Here is a 16,707-nt window from a genome sequence, read left to right as displayed (position 1 = left end):
AAGGATCAGTTTCAACAGAACTTGGCATCTCAGCAGGAAATAAACCAGTGGCTAGTGGATGCCCAGGATTGTTTTGTCTTTCAAGCTGACGCGCTAACTGCTCATCCGTTGAGACTTCAACAGCGCGAGGGTTCACCTCACTTTCAGTTCTACCAGCAAAAAGAGGCTTCCGACATGTAGGACAAGAATAAACATCGTTTTAGACCTTGATCCAACCTGCCACCATCAAAGCATCATTCAGAATCAGCAGTTTTAGTCATAAATACTAGAGGCTTGGTGTTATTATATAGCTAAGCGCACCAGGATCGCAGGCATCCAAGGTGGAAAAGGTGGTTGCAGTGAAGCCTTTTAGCCTTAGCCATAGGTTCCTGCCATTCACAATGTATACAAGAGCTTGAAGGTATTGAAAAGGTGTATGAAAAAATAATAGCTCTATAGTAGAAGCATACCCGGCATATAGCACATTCATCATCATATGCCCTTAACTCTTCAGAAGTTGCATCAGGAAGGGCTGCATGGAGAGAACCCAGTGCTATTCTCAGTTTAATGTATCCTTTAATTCGTTTCAAAATTGCACTGAGCAATGCCTGCCAAACCAAACAGAAAAACCAGGTAAAACATACAACAATTGAATATTTAATAACCTGGAAGAAGGTTAACAAACTTACACGTATGTTGAGAAACAAAACTGCATCCACCAGATGAAAGGCAATGCCATGGAGCCACCAGATGTGTAAATAATGACAGAGTGCCATTACCAAAGTAGCCATGTCCAGGAAGAAACCAAGGTTCCGGTTGAGGAGGCCCTTCCATTCCAACAGTGAGCCTATCCAAAAGGATAAAGAGTTTAATAGACCAAAAATATCCATGGTTAACAGAAAAAGATGGCATAACACCAGAAAATAAAAGACCTGCTGTCATGGAATCAAGAAACTTAGATCTTTGGCAGTCCGAGTTGTTGACTACTAAGTGATTGGTCCACATATCAAGCAACTGAAACCCATGAATTAACAGCGCCTGCAGAATAATAACAAGATCAGCTCTGTATTTTGTTGACCATAGGGTACATAACAAGGACAAGAAGAAGGGCGAAGACTGAAGTACCTGCAAGGTCTCAAAAGCTATACTGCATGGCTCAAAAAGTAACAACAGATACACAGAAGAACCTATTGTATTGTATGTCATAAGGGAAAGCTTTATCCTGCAAGATAGGAGGATAAATGTAAATCTTTTTACCTACTTGATAATAATACACATTACTCTCAAGTGTATATGAAGTCTAAAGAATGAAAACCTGTCTTTTCTAGTTTAAGTTCTTAAAGAGATAGAAAAAAATGCAGCAATTTGAATATTTGACAAATATACCATAAGGTTTAGGAAATACCACAACATATCAACAGAGAGAACCAAGAACAGAACTGAATACACACGGAAGTATGTCCAAGGTGTAGAGGAGGGAGATGCATTCAATCGTTCAAGCCGGTCTCTAGCCAAAGCTTGAAACATCTACCATGACATTACAAGATTCACATTAGGTGGGTGTGTAAAAATGATAATTCATAACTATGTATATCTTAGTTCCTACAAACAGTCAACAACAATACCTTTAAAGTGCATAAAACAGTCAGCCAAACTGTCCACAGTACACCTTGAAATATTGTTGGGGGAATCACCAGCGGCAGAAACGTACCCTAGAAGGAAAGGAGGATTAAATATGCAAAAGTGCACAAGAAAATGAAAGGAAAGAAGTGGCAGAATCATCTGTCTAAGTATATTTAATACATTTTTGTTTCCTGAAGCTGTTAAGATATTAAGTAATGAAAGTAAGAAAAGCACTACCTTGTAAATGATGTAATTGGCAAGTCGCTCCACCAACTTTTTAGTTTCAACGCCATATAAATCTCCAAAAAATAGAGTCTGCAAAAGATGCTTAAAGACATTTAGAACCACAGAAAATGATCAAACGACATTTCCAAAAAATCAAGCAAACCAGTCCTAACAATGTTTACTCTTTACCTTGAGAGAGAGCAGCAGAAGAATATACACATTGAGCACAAAATTGGTCAACAGGCGATAGTAAAGTAAGATCCAGAAGCAGCTCAAGGGCATGCTCGGAGTCCGCTAGAGAAATGTTCTTTGCAATCAGCCCATCAGCTCTAAGCCTATCCAAAGACAACTCTGTCCAGACTTGAAGCCCAAAAGCTCAGAGCTGTGATGCTACCGAGACCGACAAGTACCTTATCCATTTTAGGAAACTATAACAACAACACCCTTCTCACTCAAAAAGTAATCTCATTTAATCAAAACTAGCACCAGATGCCCATCTGCAACCACATGTAAAAGACAAGATCCATTTGTATCATAAAGACAGAGACTTTTTGAAGAATCAACACATAATTGAGCTACCCATCAGCGGAAAACAAGAAAAAAATTGATTATTTCTCAGAACTGAATCTACAAAAAACATAAAACAAATTCAAAATTCAAAGATTGAAGAAACTGGTAGAGATCGTGGAAGAGGAGAGAAAGGAGCTGGGGGAGATTCAATTTCAATAAATGCGTATTACCAAGCAAGAGATCAAAGCTCTATGGATCGATCAAGAGAACCTGATTATCTGCAGAGTTGTCGGTTGAAAATTCTCTTTAGGACAGGCGTCTCTGTCTTTTTTCTCGATCTGGACAAAAGGAAAAGTATAGAAGAGCAGAAAAAATCAATATCTTCTTCCAGGGGGAAAGAAAGTAATATTATTTTATTTAATTTTTTATAGAGGGATACGGTCAACAATAATAATTATGTATTTCTTGCTTAATTTTCAACATTATGTTTTATGAAAAAGTAATTGCATGTTTAATCAGTGTATATTAACTCATCTATTCATATTTGGTTGTGCTGAAACCAAAAACTAAAATGTAATTATAGAATATAGTTTGAGATGATTTATATTAAAATAACAAATTAACTGTTATAATGAATTTTAAATCTAGTTACTGAATTTGATTCTTCAAAAAAACTTTAGAACTAATATTAGTAAAAAAAAAGCCGTGAACTTAATCATTTTAAAAATAATTTGGTGAAATTTATTAATTGAAAAAATAAAATCTCAATCTCATAGTTTTACCGTAAAACTTTTACATGAGTTTCCAAAGTGGTTTTAACTAAAATTCTTTTATTTTTTCAGTTCACTTAAAATCATCTATAAGTTTAATAAAAATCAAATGGCTTAATTTAGACAAATAAATTCCACTTGCTTCGTTTAAGCCATAATGTTTGTATTTGATTTGGTTTTGAAGAGTTTTGATCTTAGATTCTTAAACCTTACAAGTTTAAACATTGATCAATGATAAAATAAACCAAGTAAAACTCATAGGACTATGTACTGGTGACGACGATGTAGCCACCTCATCTTCCTGACATGATCCAGACAACATAGCTTTCACTTCTGTTTCAATAAGCTTCGTCCGCAACAATCCTGAGACGAAAGCTGCATGCAGTCATCAACATTTAAATCACCACGTCCCAGTTAATCTCATAGATGTAACCGGTATGGACCGGTCCAATGCCCTAGCCTTTGAGAATTTGTGGGTGACAATAGCTGTTGTGATGAGTATTGTCCCCCTTGGATTCTGTAACTACAAACCAACTCTTCTTTTGTCTTCTTCTGTTGTAAAACAATCCAATGTATTGGAGGGTGAAAGCAAACTCTTTAACAACTTGGAACGTTCATAGACATGTTGCGGGCTCGGGACACAATAACGACCAACATGACCAAGATGGAGAGGAAGACCGAAGTCTTGAGATCTTCCTCGAACCAATTGTTGAATTTACCACGTTTCCTCTTTTTGTTAACTTTCAAACTATTTAAGAGCTCTATCACGAGCTTTATTATCTTCTTTAACACTTCCGTGGCCTTAACCACCGTGCTGTCAAATACCCATTTGATGAAATCTATTGCAGCGTTATTCTCCCCTGGAGTGTTATCTGAACTCTCTTCATCTGAACTCTCATCATCTGAACTCTCCTCGTCTGTTAATAAAGAAAGACCGAACAGGCCAATGAGTGTCATGAGAACTCTCTCAAACAAAAGACTTAAGATAATGATTAATCAAAATACATTTTTCACTATATACCTTGATTAATGCCATTGTAATACAACTCCTTAATCTCTTGCACCACCTCGTTGTTCCTCACTGCGTTCCACACTGCTTTGTCAGATGACAATGATAACACCATTTTCTGCACAAAGTGTTAAAAAGGTTTTTTATTACACTGTGTTTCAATTTTTTCTTTTTTAAGATTCATGAATACTCAACAAAACAAAACAGAAATTTAGTCAGCTTGGTGAACAAGAAAACATAACAAAAAGATCACCTGGACGGATGGTTCGGTTCGTAGTAGGTCAAAAGCATTGTAAACATGATCATAAGCACGAGGCTGTAAGATTCTTGAATGGCATAGTTCAATTGAAGGCTCCACCCAGTCCAGCTCCGTCCCAAACGAAGTTCCTGTAGCTATGAGACTCTGGTTTTCACCACCATTTTCTGGATTGCACTTGTGTCTGTCTCCAACCATTTGAGAATACGAACTACCATCGAATACCCTTCATAAGAAAACAAGAACAAACAGTTACATATATTCCCGTTAAGCAAGAAAACAGGTTTTAAAAATTCATAGTAAACAAAGACAATGATAATGAAGTTGAACTAGCAAACAAGAAGGAGAAGCTACGTTGATACGAGGACACTAATTAATTCAAGAAGCAAACAAAACGAAAGAGAGTTGGATAGAGTTTCCATTTTCTTTTAGGTAATCAAAACATGCCAATTCAATCACACTCATCAGAGGAATAAAAAAAAAGTTAACTTTAGCACAATACATGAAAGCCAAGACACATCTACCACGTAAAAGCTCATCCACATGTTATGAAATTAATTGTTAAGCTGCTAAAAATATAGATTAATTGTCAATTCTGATAATTGATACAAGTTTCAAAGCTCAAAATCTCAAATAGTATTTTTGTCCACACAACCAAACAAACATAGTTTTTTTTTTCTCAAGTGTTAAAATAATAAAATAGAAGAAGAAAAAAAAAATGATTACTGCTTGAGAGCAGAAACAGCATCTTCAACTTCATCAACAGAAGGAACAGAGCCAAAAACAGAGTCCTCTTCTTCTTCATTCTCTTCCACCGTAACCCACTCTAAGTCTTCTTCATAAACGCCGGAACTACTAAACGAAAAAGCGCCCCCGTTCCATCTCGAAGTCGTAGCCACCGGAAGATTCAACAGCGACCCTGACGCCGCCGAGATCCTCAGATTGTTTGGTCCAAATTTATGAACATAACCTCCACCAAGCGAGACAGAAGCGTTCCCAGCTGGTGATGAAACAAAGGGATCTTGAATATTACCGCCTTTGGCTACGCCGGTCCTCTTCATCGCGCGTCCGGCGGCGCGTAGCATCCCTCTTCCGGCGGCGCCTAACACCCCTCTGCCGGCGGCGCGTAGAATCCCACTGCCGGCGGCGCGTAGCATCCCTCTTCCTCTATCAAACATGAGACAGACAAATTGTAACTTGTTTACTCCGATAGGTTTCGTAAGTTTTACGTTAACTCGGTGAACAGTTTTTGTCTTTTCGTCTACCGATTCGGATCAATTAGTTATAAAATAGCAGTTGTTGTAATGAATGGCTCTGTTTCAAGTTTGCTTATGTCTTAGGTTTCTTCGTACAGATTTGATGATTTCCAGAAGACAGATCAGCTTATATACAAAATGTTCTTTAAGGATGTTCTCAAGAATATTTTGACTTTCCTTGATTTTCTTTGCTTTGTTTTGCTTGATCCTTCTTCTCCACGGCAAGATTACTATTTATCTGTTTTCAATTGCATTCAATTCAATAAATACAGTAAACTATATTCATAAAAGTAGTTTCCCATCTTGTATAAACAAAAAAGTTAACTCAAGAATTAAAATAAATATGTTCGAATATCTGATGTTTTATGCACAATAGTTGGGAATTTACATATTGTACTCAACAGCATGAAAACACGAAAACCAATTTGAAGTTCACAAGACATTTCGTAAGGGAAAGGGAAAACCATCATTGGAGACTTTTTCTCTGCTTTTTTACTCGAGGTAACTCTATATAATTCTTGTTCTTTACGTCTTTGGTTGCTTGCGAGTGAATTAATTGGTTAGAATATGGAATGCTAGGGGTTAACAATCCGGTTTACAGTTCTGGTTTGACAATCCGGAAACAGCACATTGAACCGCATTATTTCCGAGGTCACGGTTCAGAACATACCAGGCATGTTTTGACTGTGTGACGAGCCATGTGGTCATATTGCTCAGTACTTAAAAAAGGAAAAGAAGCTAGACAGACCAAGCATGAGTTCGACGAACAAAGACTTCTCCATATAGAAGTTACCACTTAAACAAGGCAAATAAAGTACAGCATAAAGGTTTACAATTTACCACAAAGAGAATAACACAACAAAACATGGTACCATTTGATAAGAGAAACACACTTAACTTACACATTATTTATAACAAAAAGAAAAAAAACTGATGATATCTGCTTCCCCTTTTATTACCCACCCTGATCAAATTCTAAACACCTTATTCCTCATGAACTGGACTCTCCTGACATCGAGTTTACTGGGGCTATGACGTGATTTATGTTGTGGTAGTGGTGTGATGGGTTCCACGGGTACGGTCACGGTCGTGCTCCCCACCTGTATGCTGTTGTCCATACCCACCTGTATGCTGCTGTCCATAGTATTGACCTCTGTCTTTAATATCCTGAGCTTTGCCTCCCAGCTTCATCCTTGCACTGTCCAGCTTATCTGACCCCTGCGGGTGCTCTCCCGTTGCATACCTATAAATCATACACAAACATGCATCGATCATTTACATACACACAGATAAAGATACATTAAAAGTCAACTTTTATGTTCAGTTAGCCAAAACTTATATTGATAATTTGGCAATTTACTGGAACATCTTAAAGTCCCTGAAAATAATCCAAAGCCACACACACATAAACACTTTTCTATCCATTACGTTTATGAAATATGCTTGTGCCTTTTTTCTGTTCTTTCAAAGCATATATCATAATTGTTAAATATTATCTTTTAATTAATACACTACCCCTTCGATAAGTAAGACATTCTGGTAACATGCACAGACACATATTGGAGAAATTGAAAATTTTATCTATGATGAATAAATATATATATTCTTACTTATAGATCCAAGAGAAGACGGTTATAGCTGCAATGCCAAACCCACCGGAGGAGAGAAAGCCAGTGATGAGAAGCGCTACTGTGATGAGAGCCGGGACAAGGATTGGGCTAAAGATAACAAGCAGAGGAGTGGCGACAGTCAAAGCAATGACTGTTCCGACAAGGGTGAGACTGGAAAGGACAAGAAGGGACCCTCCAGCGGTGACTGCGGTAACAGCTTTAGCAACCTGCCTAGTCTTGGAGTAGTCTTGGCTAGACATCTGGTAATCTGATCGTCCGTACGGATACTGGTCTCGGTCTCGGCCCAAAATCGGGTACTGGTCACGGCCGGTGACATCGTGATGGGTTCTAGCAGTATCAGCCATTATGCTCTTGTTGAAGGGAGGGATGAGTTTCTGTTTTGGAGTAGCAATGAGTGTTGTAAATTGATTAGATATATGAAGAGAAGGGAGGGGGGGGAAAAGAGTAATGTGTCAATGGCGTCATCATGCAATAGTATCCACGTGTTAGTGGCGTCACCATGCAGACGCTGCATGTGTAAACGAGAGGGGTCTACTTGAGGACACGTTTGTGTTTTTGTCTCGTTCCTGTGAATGTGGCGTTGGCAATGAACCGAACGTAAACTCAAAAAAAACGGACCATTGGGCTGGTTGTTAAGGTGGGTTCAGGGCTTTCAAGGCCTTCCATGAATTTCTTCTTAACATTTTAACAAACAAAAATCAAATATCGAACGTAAACCCAAAGACTATTTGTGAGCATACCGTATTGTTACATATTACATTGATTACAATAAACAAGGAAGAACTATGAAAATGGCCTGAAGAATAATCAGCATATGAATAATAACAATAATAATGGCCTTTTCCAAAACTGACCTAGTTTGGTCTACAATGGAACAGCTTCAGTGAGATGTCTCATCGTCAAACATCCAATCTTAACTTCCAGAAGAAGAAATGTAACAAACGGTCTAATATTGCAAAAAAATAAATGCTCTTGAACCAAGAAAGGTCAGAAGGAAATAGAAAAAAAAGAGTTTAGGAAGCTGGAGCCGCAGGTTTCTTCTGAACAAGATCCTCAACCAAATCAGCAGCTTCTTGAATCGTCGTTATGTTCTGAGCATCAGCTTCCTCCACACCTATATCAAACTTCTCCTCCAAAGCCATCAACAATAATCTGAGTTTGAAATATCTTCCGATTAATGCTAAAGAATGGAGATGTCGTCTTTTATAGCCTATCATATTAACCATTTAGACCGAATTTCAAGTCTAGACCGGCAAAAAATCTTGTTTTCTTTTTATGGCTAAACTTCTTATTGTTAAACAGAAATTATAAAGTTATTATAGAAATTAACAAATCAATTTTTACATTAAGTAGATATATGTGTTGTATACTGAAGACAAATAAAGAAGTAAGCGAACTATCAGATTATCAAACCATTACACATTCTTAGTTTAAACCATCTTATTGTGTGAAATTTGTGTTTTGTCTTCTTTTCCTCTTTTCTTCATCGAGAATTCTATTTGCACAATGTATTACAAAAACCAAATGATTTCGTTAATACTTCAGGGAGAGTAGACAATGAATGGCCTTTTAGTTATCATCTTTTTTTCGGCGGCATCTTGTTTTTTCTTTCTTTGAACAACGGCGGTATCTTATTTAATATTTCATTTTCTAGCTATAAATCTTTAATCTCAATCTGTCATTTCAAATAGTTTGTTAACAAATTCTAAAACAAAAACAGATGAACACACATACATAACAAGTAACAAGAGTCTCAAAGATAAATAAACGAAATCAATATAATTTCTTTTTTATGCTTCTCTTCTGGTAAAATCTAAGTATACAAGAAAGATTAAAAGATCTTAAGCAGTACGAATAAGCAATTGTATAGTAAAAAAATGTAAAGAGAATATTCAGGAACGGCGAGCAGCGGAGGCAGTTAAGACTGTAAGGATGAACAAGAGTAGAAAAGAGACGAAGGAAAAAGCGAGTGAGAGTGTAACACGATTGCAATAGTTATGAACATAGCCGCAGATCGGAAGCCAACCGGCGTGTGTATTACCATACTTTCCGATGTAACCCTCCGACATGGACGCAGAGAAAGCCGATAACGCCGTCAAAGCCATAAGCTGTATAACATTACATATCAAACCCCATCTCAAAACGTTCATATATATATATATTATTCATATAGACAACAATTACCAAATCAATGACGAAGAGTGCAAAAATAAATCCTCCTCTACGGACAGCCAAACAAGCCCATGCGAGCGTAAACAACGTTACGGCGGCGATAGCTATATATGCGTAGACCAAATACCTGCGTAACATATCAAAGCATACTCGATGTCTTACTTTACTGTAGCAATCGGTTTTCTGGCTCCCATAATGATTCTGGTTAAATGGTTTAAAATTGTCCATGTTCTAGGTTTCAAGTGAGATATATGAATGAGATATAAGAAATTCAAGAAAGAATTTATTTTACATATTCTTCTACGTTACATTAGATGGATATTTCTTCTATAACATTTCTCAATTTTTGCATCTTTCTACCATGCATCCGTGAATTAATTTCCAAACGTGATTTGGTGAAATTTTATGCGGATTGATGATTTATCTTCCATCATCTTCACTAATTAGATCAGTAAGTGCACCTTGATTTTAAATGAGCAAAGAGAGTACCTAAAGGCAGAGGAGTCGCTGTATTTAGCTTCAAAAGCAATGCCATAAACAGAGGCCACTTCACGGTTAGTGATCATGAGCCCCATGGAGGCTAGTGCAGCGCCGACGGTTAACACTCTCATCGACACTTGAACCTTAAGATTCATTAATGTTCTTTTCCCTTCATTGTCTCCCATTATTACTCAGATTCAAACTTTACTTTCCTTGTTAATTGCTGAAAATGTATAGAAAAGGGGACAAATGATACAAATAAGACAAAGATATGGTTGTTGTTGTTTGGTTGTTTGGTGTGGTGTAAGATCCCGAAACTCCAAGAAGACAAAAGAAAGATAAGAGAAATGGTCTGAAAAAATAAGAAACAGAGGAAGGGAATTTATAGCAAATTAGCATGTGGATAGGATCACAAAACAAGATATTTGAGGACGTTGGATGATCGAATCCTCTGCCTAAACAGATGGGCACTTTCAGTTTGAATACATCAATTTTGGTCACAGATCCTTGTATATTCACGTGATTGTTTTCTAGAAAAGAGTTACACGTGTTTTTATAGTATTTGGTGTTTAGAAAAGAATTGGGATAATATATATATATATAAAGAACGTAATCTTTTGATCAAATAAAAAACGAACGTAATTTCTGTTAATGACAACGAAGATAAAAATTCTCCTTATAGAAAACTTGCAAAAATTTATCTTATTCTGGCAAACGTATAGTCTCTAGGCTGGCATTAAAAAATTGTAATCATTTACAAAGCTCTATAGTTCGTTCCTTTAACATTTTTTTTTTGTAAACCTAGTTCGTTCCTTAACATGCTTATAAGAAAATATACATTTTTCCGTAAAAAAAAATATATGTATATGATGGTCAGACGTTAACATGTTGAAAATGAATTTTACTCATCCAATTTCTTATGTAAATTTTAATTATTTATTTTTACATTGTAAGTTTTTGGCAAAGAAACAAACTCAACTTTCTGGAAACAAAGTTGATACCTAGGGGACTTATCAGAAATAGTAAGAGAGTATCAAAGTCATGTGATACATTCCAACCTTGTTAGTTTTCTTGTACGATGCAATTACAATAGTGAATACAAGTGGTCTGAGGTCGCGTGAGCACATTACGAAGTTTGTGGTACTGTTCTGCTGCCCCAAGCAGGCAAGCACCAATTCTTGTTTCATAGCTCACTACCTATGGATCTCTGATCGACTCAAAATTAGAGTTAATTTAATTTAATTTAATATTATGTATCAAAAGAGAAACGAATAAAATAACTTTCTAAGCATAAATTAATGGAGATGCCATCGTGATGAACGGCAAAATGTGATTGCAAATAAATCAGAGTTTATAAGAATATATGATCGGTGCAAGAGGCCAAGATCCCTCCCCTTTCTTTCTCTCTTTTTTATAGCTGATTTTTGCCGAAATCGTAATATCCGTTGTAAATCTGGTACCATTAATGCTTCTTTACTATCTCTGATCTTCTTTACATTTCCATGTTAACTCAGTGGAAGTGGAGTTCACTTCTTGTACGATCATGATGAGTGTTCTCTCTTGCGGTTCTATTGGCCTTTAATTTGGACTATTGTACCGGATCTTTAAAGCGGGTTTGGAGGATGAAATCTACTTCCAACAGCTATATTTCCTAATGGATTGTTCCATAGCTATTATTTCTTTCACTAAAGTTCTATTCACCCAGCTGTATCATTTACCTATTGCAACAACATTCTTAAGACTTGAGACTGTATAATATATTATATATATACTGCAAATGTATTTAGATTTTGATGTACTTCTTATGTATGTGACATTAAAGCAGATGCTCTTCTCCTACAGTACTCTATATTTTGCTGACATCTTTTATACTCTCAGTTAAATATATTTGAATTCGAATGTACGAAACAAAAAGAGTGAAAAAGTAAGGATGGGGAGGAATGGTTGGGAAAGAATGTTAACCATCTAATTAGGAATCTGCATGGTTGGATGCAACACCACTCCCTTTGACCGTAGAAGAACCACCGATACTTCATAAAGTAAAAAGTTTCATTGCTAATTATCTACTTATTTTAATGCAAATCTTATATAATTAGTCAAGTAGTCTTTGATTAAATGAGCTAGTCACAAGTCATCCTTTTGGTACGCTTTTTTGTTTCAGCCATACATTTTCAGTTTCTCATTTGATAGTTTATTTGTTATATATGGTATTACTTTTCACAAAGTAACAAATACATTAAGTGATGAATTGATGCTACCTACAGGCTTACCCGAACCCAAACTGAATACACTTTGCCACAAACAGAGATGAATTCTTCCACTAATTTATATCAAATAATTCCAATGATATCAGCTTAACTGGTTAAATTTCTGATTTGATGATTTTTATTTTGCTAAAAGTATTTGATGATTTTTTTATGATAGAACGAGACAGATTATCAAAGAATAAACATGGAGACTGTGTTGGATACGATAATACTTGTATACATGACTAGATTAACATGAAAAGTAACCAAGTGGAACATCAAGAAGAATGCTGATGAATCTTACCTATACGGTTTACACAAGCGACAGTCGCGTCTAATTAAGGTGAAACGCACTACTCTTTGTTTTATACATTTAATTTTAGCTTTCTTCTCTAGTCGTTTGTATACATTATCGCAAGGAACACGGTATTATTATTTGTTGTTATGAAAGCTAATAAACTAATAAACTAATATTAGTTACGGACCTAACTCTGGCTGCCAAATCATGAAGTTCAAGAGTGCTCAAAGACAACATAAAATATGTCACACGTGGTGGACACCTAAACGTTGAGTTTTTACTTGTACGACGAACGAAAGGAACCAACATCGGTTGTACCTTGATGGAACTTCAAAATGTAACATAGGAGCTAATTAGCTAGATTGAGTCCTGGTGGAACAGTAATTCACAAACATATAAGTTATACGTATAATGGGTATTGAAAAGAACTAATTTAATTAGCTAGTTCTAGTCCTCGTAGTATATTGAAATTTAGGTGATATATATAGATACAGTGATGACTGATGAAAGTTTATAACCACCAAAAGTCTTTCTACAAAGATCTTTTATGTTTCGTTATTTGTTATATTCCGGTCTGATTATACGACTTATCTCAAAACAAAATAATAGAATAACTGTTTGATGTAAAAAAATCACCATGAGTATTAAATGAAAAACAAATAGCTGATCACTGGTTTATTTAATTGCCAGACCAAAAGAACAAAATACCAGTAAGTTTAGCTCAATTATTTTATTTATTTGGTTTAAAAGAAAAGGAAAGCTCACTTAAATGGCTACGATAATAGTAATTATAATTAACCAACGTTTGGCATAAAAGTTTGACACAAATACAATACACGCGACGAGTGCATACCACATGAAATGATCGAATCTTTTTCATTTTTGAAAACTAGAAATATACGATGTTCTTCTCTCTCTCTTATACCACGAAAACGACGACGTCGTAAACATATTAGCATTGTACCCTTACACATAACCGTCTCTATATAGTGTGTACCATTGTCCTCCCAGTTAAATTCATATCGAAGAAAACTCAAATAGAGCTATCAAGGGTTAAAGATCTCTTCTTGTTTCCTTACTCGTTTCTTCGCGATAGTCTCATTCAAGGTAAAAAAGAAATACTCGAGACATCATTCACAAGACAATCAAAAATGGCTCTAAACGTATTGGCATTTACATTTGGAATCATGGGTAAGTATCTAATAAACTTTCATCAACAAACATCAAACTTATACAAAATATACACTATACTCTTTTTTTGTCACAAATACACTATACTCTATACATGTTAATTTACGTACATGTCCATTTTCACTAATGTTATCAATGCTATATGCATTTTTGTAGGCAACATCATATCGTTCATCGTGTTCTTGGCACCAGTGTAAGCAACATCGATCTCAAAATCACTTTCTTTTTTTGTTTTCTTTTTATTTAATACCTAAAAATACATATTTTTTTCAAAAAAAAAAAAAACATATTTTTGGATCATATTTTTCATGTACATGTAGGCCAACTTTTGTTAGGATCTGCAAGAAAAAATCGACAGAAGGCTTTCAATCACTTCCCTATGTGTCAGCGCTCTTTAGTGCGATGCTATGGATTTACTACGCTTTGCAAAAAGATGGATCAGGCTTCCTCTTGATTACCATAAACTCTGTGGGATGTTTTATCGAAACCATCTACATTATCCTCTTCATAACATATGCTAACAAGAAAGCAAGAGTAAGAGCGCGTGAATTATTATATCATCCTATTTGGTTATATTAAAAATGCACTTATATAAAAATTGGTTAGCTGATGATATATATAAACAACACCTGTAGATATCAACTTTGAAGGTTCTTGGGCTCTTGAATTTCTTGGGTTTTGCCGCTATTATTCTTGTCTGTGAGTTATTGACCAAAGGATCAAACCGCGAGAAAGTCCTTGGAGGGATTTGCGTCGGATTTTCCGTTTGCGTCTTCGCTGCTCCTTTGAGCATCATGGTATGAGAATGTATTCACTACACTACATAGACGTATATATGTTTGCAAGGGGGCATGCTAGTGCGGTAGTGCTTAGAAAGAATATAATAGACTCCATAAAGAAACTAGTTAATAGCTCAAGATTTTTTGTCTTTCTTTTTCTGGTATTAGCATCTCTTTATGTTTACGTATATTATATAGTTTAACATGTGAAAAATATAAAATTGATGCAGAGAGTGGTAATACGAACAAAGAGTGTGGAGTTTATGCCCTTCTCTCTATCATTGTTTCTTACACTCAGTGCCATTACATGGCTCTTCTATGGTCTTGCTATTAAAGACTTCTACGTTGCGGTGAGTCTTTTTTCTTATGATATTAAATATTTATCTTTTTTGAAAAAATATTAGATCTTTTTTTTCCTCCAAAAATATTACATCTTTTATAAGCATATAATAATGGAGCGCAATTATATATGATACGGGTGGTTCATGTTTAAGGGAAAAGAGATTCCATCACCTTTTGCTTTATGATTACAATTATATATTATATGATTGCGTCAGAGAGACATAGATAGTACAATTATATACATATTTTTCTTTTATCTGTCGGAGATTAATGGGATGTGTGATGTGATTACATTTTTCATTGAAGCTTCCAAATATAATGGGTGCGTTTCTCGGAGCAGTTCAAATGATTCTTTACGTCATATACAAGTACTACAAAGCTCCAAAAACTGATGACACAGAGAAACCCAAAACGGTGTCGGATCATTCTATTGATATGGTCAAGCTTGTATCAACTCCAGCTTCCGGTGATATAACGGGTCATCCTCAAACTCATGGTGGTGATTTAGAGGGTCAGATGGAGAAAAAAGTGGCAAACCAAATCCAAATCTAAGTAGTTTTTGTATTAGTGATTTTATCGTTGTTGTACTGTTGAGTGGTGTCTCACTAGATTGTACTTGGCGCCTTGTCTTTCCCCCACATTGTTATTTCCAAATTGTATTATCCTTCAAAGAGTGTGTTTTAGTTCTTATAAATACTTCCAAAAATGATGTGTCTTGCAGTGATTTATAAATGTTGTGATCCCAAAAAAAGTTCTTATAAAATATTTCTGATGTTCTCTACTCATTAATACTTGAACCCTTCTAGCTAGTTTGACGAATGAAAAAGGAATATCAAATTCGAAGTAATTTAAGTACTTGATCACTCACAAGTGAAGTTCTTTTGGGAAAAAAACATCCCTTTTGATGTACAACCATATACTTTTTCTTACTTGCTATATAATATGGGTAGATTAACCTCAACATGTACAGTTAAATTTATACATGTAGGTTTTATTAGCCAATAATAAAAGGAAACTAGCTTTTGACCCGCGCGCCCGCGCGGATGTATATTCGAAGTATTTTTTTTTCATAGTTTTAAAATCATTCATGTTATTATTTCATATGTTATTGATTTTTTAGAAAATTGTGTCTCTTGTTTATTTAGTTTAGTGTACCTTTTTAAACAAATAGGTTTTATTTTTCTTACAATGTTTTTTTTTGTTTTTTGCTTGGTAAACTAAACATAGAGTGTATAATATACGAACTTGTTTTTTATGTTTAAATAAGAAAACATATAATTTTGTGATTTCTTTTATATAGTGTTAAAAAGGAAAAGAAAAGTCATAGAGACTCTAAAACCAATTTACAAAGTCACTCCAAATATATATTTCAAATACATATCTGTAGTAATTAGATTAAGAAACCGTAATTATATAAATATATTTGGGCCATTTGTGGACCTTAAAGTGTCAAATTAAAACCGATCTACCATTTTGTTAATATATAAGTCCATTTATATTTTCTTCCGGGAAAAAACAGAAAACGACAGTTTTTACTGACTTTTCAGTTTCCCGTATATCATCGGTTGGAGAAACTGATCTCTTCATCTGTGATGTTTGTTGTTCATCTGTTTGTTAGTTGTTAATCGAAAAAGGTTAATTAGTATAAGATTTTTTACGTGATTTGCAAGCAATGAGAACAAATAAGGAATCTTGTGGTTGTTGACTGATATCGAAAATATTGTATTGCTTAAATATAGGAATATATGATGGAAGGTAATTATTTTGAGGTTAGCAATAAATGTGTAACGTGATTTGGAAGAATAAAAATAAAAAAAGATTATTTTGTTAGTTATTGATATTGTATTTGCTTAAATATAGGAATATATATTGTAATATAATTTTTTTTTTAGAAACTAATAACTGCGTAGTCATGATTTTCAATTGTGTTGGTTTAGTAA

General features: G+C 35.0%; 4 protein-coding genes and 1 pseudogene across 4 annotated transcripts; 1 reads left to right on the top strand and 4 right to left on the bottom strand.

Annotated features, from left to right (window-relative positions):
- Positions 1 to 4: 4 nt before the first annotated feature.
- On the bottom strand, positions 5 to 2,124 carry LOC130501404 (E3 ubiquitin protein ligase RIN2-like; annotated as a pseudogene).
- Positions 2,125 to 3,267: 1,143 nt separating this feature from the next.
- On the bottom strand, positions 3,268 to 5,925 carry LOC108821188 (uncharacterized). The gene is made up of 4 exons (XM_018594235.2): positions 5,099 to 5,925; positions 4,370 to 4,598; positions 4,129 to 4,234; positions 3,268 to 4,024 (listed from the first exon to the last, which is right to left on the bottom strand). The coding sequence occupies exons 1-4, from the start codon at positions 5,548 to 5,550 to the stop codon at positions 3,705 to 3,707; spliced, it is 1,107 nt and encodes a 368-aa protein (XP_018449737.1). The 5' UTR covers positions 5,551 to 5,925; the 3' UTR covers positions 3,268 to 3,704.
- Positions 5,926 to 6,386: 461 nt separating this feature from the next.
- Positions 6,387 to 7,648, bottom strand: LOC130501401 (oleosin Bn-III-like). Its single transcript, XM_056996311.1, has 2 exons — positions 7,239 to 7,648; positions 6,387 to 6,871 (listed from the first exon to the last, which is right to left on the bottom strand). The coding sequence occupies exons 1-2, from the start codon at positions 7,601 to 7,603 to the stop codon at positions 6,670 to 6,672; spliced, it is 567 nt and encodes a 188-aa protein (XP_056852291.1). The 5' UTR covers positions 7,604 to 7,648; the 3' UTR covers positions 6,387 to 6,669.
- A 1,369-nt stretch (positions 7,649 to 9,017) lies between these two features.
- Positions 9,018 to 10,265, bottom strand: LOC108821344 (CASP-like protein 1F1). The gene is made up of 3 exons (XM_018594385.2): positions 9,921 to 10,265; positions 9,444 to 9,558; positions 9,018 to 9,367 (listed from the first exon to the last, which is right to left on the bottom strand). The coding sequence occupies exons 1-3, from the start codon at positions 10,094 to 10,096 to the stop codon at positions 9,152 to 9,154; spliced, it is 507 nt and encodes a 168-aa protein (XP_018449887.1). The 5' UTR covers positions 10,097 to 10,265; the 3' UTR covers positions 9,018 to 9,151.
- A 3,222-nt stretch (positions 10,266 to 13,487) lies between these two features.
- Positions 13,488 to 15,506, top strand: LOC108821257 (bidirectional sugar transporter SWEET14). Its single transcript, XM_018594303.2, has 6 exons — positions 13,488 to 13,646; positions 13,803 to 13,839; positions 13,967 to 14,180; positions 14,282 to 14,443; positions 14,656 to 14,775; positions 15,074 to 15,506. Exons 1-6 carry the CDS (start codon positions 13,607 to 13,609, stop codon positions 15,317 to 15,319), a joined length of 819 nt encoding a protein of 272 aa, XP_018449805.1. The 5' UTR covers positions 13,488 to 13,606; the 3' UTR covers positions 15,320 to 15,506.
- The last annotated feature ends 1,201 nt before the right edge of the window (positions 15,507 to 16,707 follow it).

The sequence above is a fragment of the Raphanus sativus genome, unplaced genomic scaffold (genome assembly GCF_000801105.2).
Source record: "Raphanus sativus cultivar WK10039 unplaced genomic scaffold, ASM80110v3 Scaffold0185, whole genome shotgun sequence".
Classification (NCBI taxonomy): domain Eukaryota; kingdom Viridiplantae; phylum Streptophyta; class Magnoliopsida; order Brassicales; family Brassicaceae; genus Raphanus; species Raphanus sativus.
This window is presented reverse-complemented; position numbering and strand designations above follow the sequence as displayed.

Bases quoted from the DNA above. Each gene is read 5' to 3' on its own strand.
- LOC108821344 (XM_018594385.2), bottom strand. From the start codon at position 10,096: ATGGGAGACAATGAAGGGAAAAGAACATTAATGAATCTTAAGGTTCAA. The intron at 9,559-9,920 runs GTACTCTCTTTG...TATGTTACGCAG, and splicing joins AGCGACTCCTCTGCCTTTAG to GTATTTGGTCTACGCATATA. The intron at 9,368-9,443 runs GTAATTGTTGTC...AATGTTATACAG, and splicing joins CACTCTTCGTCATTGATTTG to CTTATGGCTTTGACGGCGTT.
- LOC108821257 (XM_018594303.2), top strand. From the start codon at position 13,607: ATGGCTCTAAACGTATTGGCATTTACATTTGGAATCATGG. The intron at 13,840-13,966 runs GTAAGCAACATC...ATGTACATGTAG, and splicing joins ATCGTGTTCTTGGCACCAGT to GCCAACTTTTGTTAGGATCT. The intron at 14,444-14,655 runs GTATGAGAATGT...AAATTGATGCAG, and splicing joins CTGCTCCTTTGAGCATCATG to AGAGTGGTAATACGAACAAA.
- LOC108821188 (XM_018594235.2), bottom strand. From the start codon at position 5,550: ATGTTTGATAGAGGAAGAGGGATGCTACGCGCCGCCGGCAGTGGGATT. The intron at 4,599-5,098 runs GTAATCATTTTT...TTTCTTATGAAG, and splicing joins GCTGTTTCTGCTCTCAAGCA to GGTATTCGATGGTAGTTCGT. The intron at 4,235-4,369 runs GTGATCTTTTTG...CACTTTGTGCAG, and splicing joins GAACCGAACCATCCGTCCAG to AAAATGGTGTTATCATTGTC.
- LOC130501401 (XM_056996311.1), bottom strand. From the start codon at position 7,603: ATGGCTGATACTGCTAGAACCCATCACGATGTCACCGGCCGTGACCAG. The intron at 6,872-7,238 runs GTAAGAATATAT...TATGATTTATAG, and splicing joins GTCTTCTCTTGGATCTATAA to GTATGCAACGGGAGAGCACC.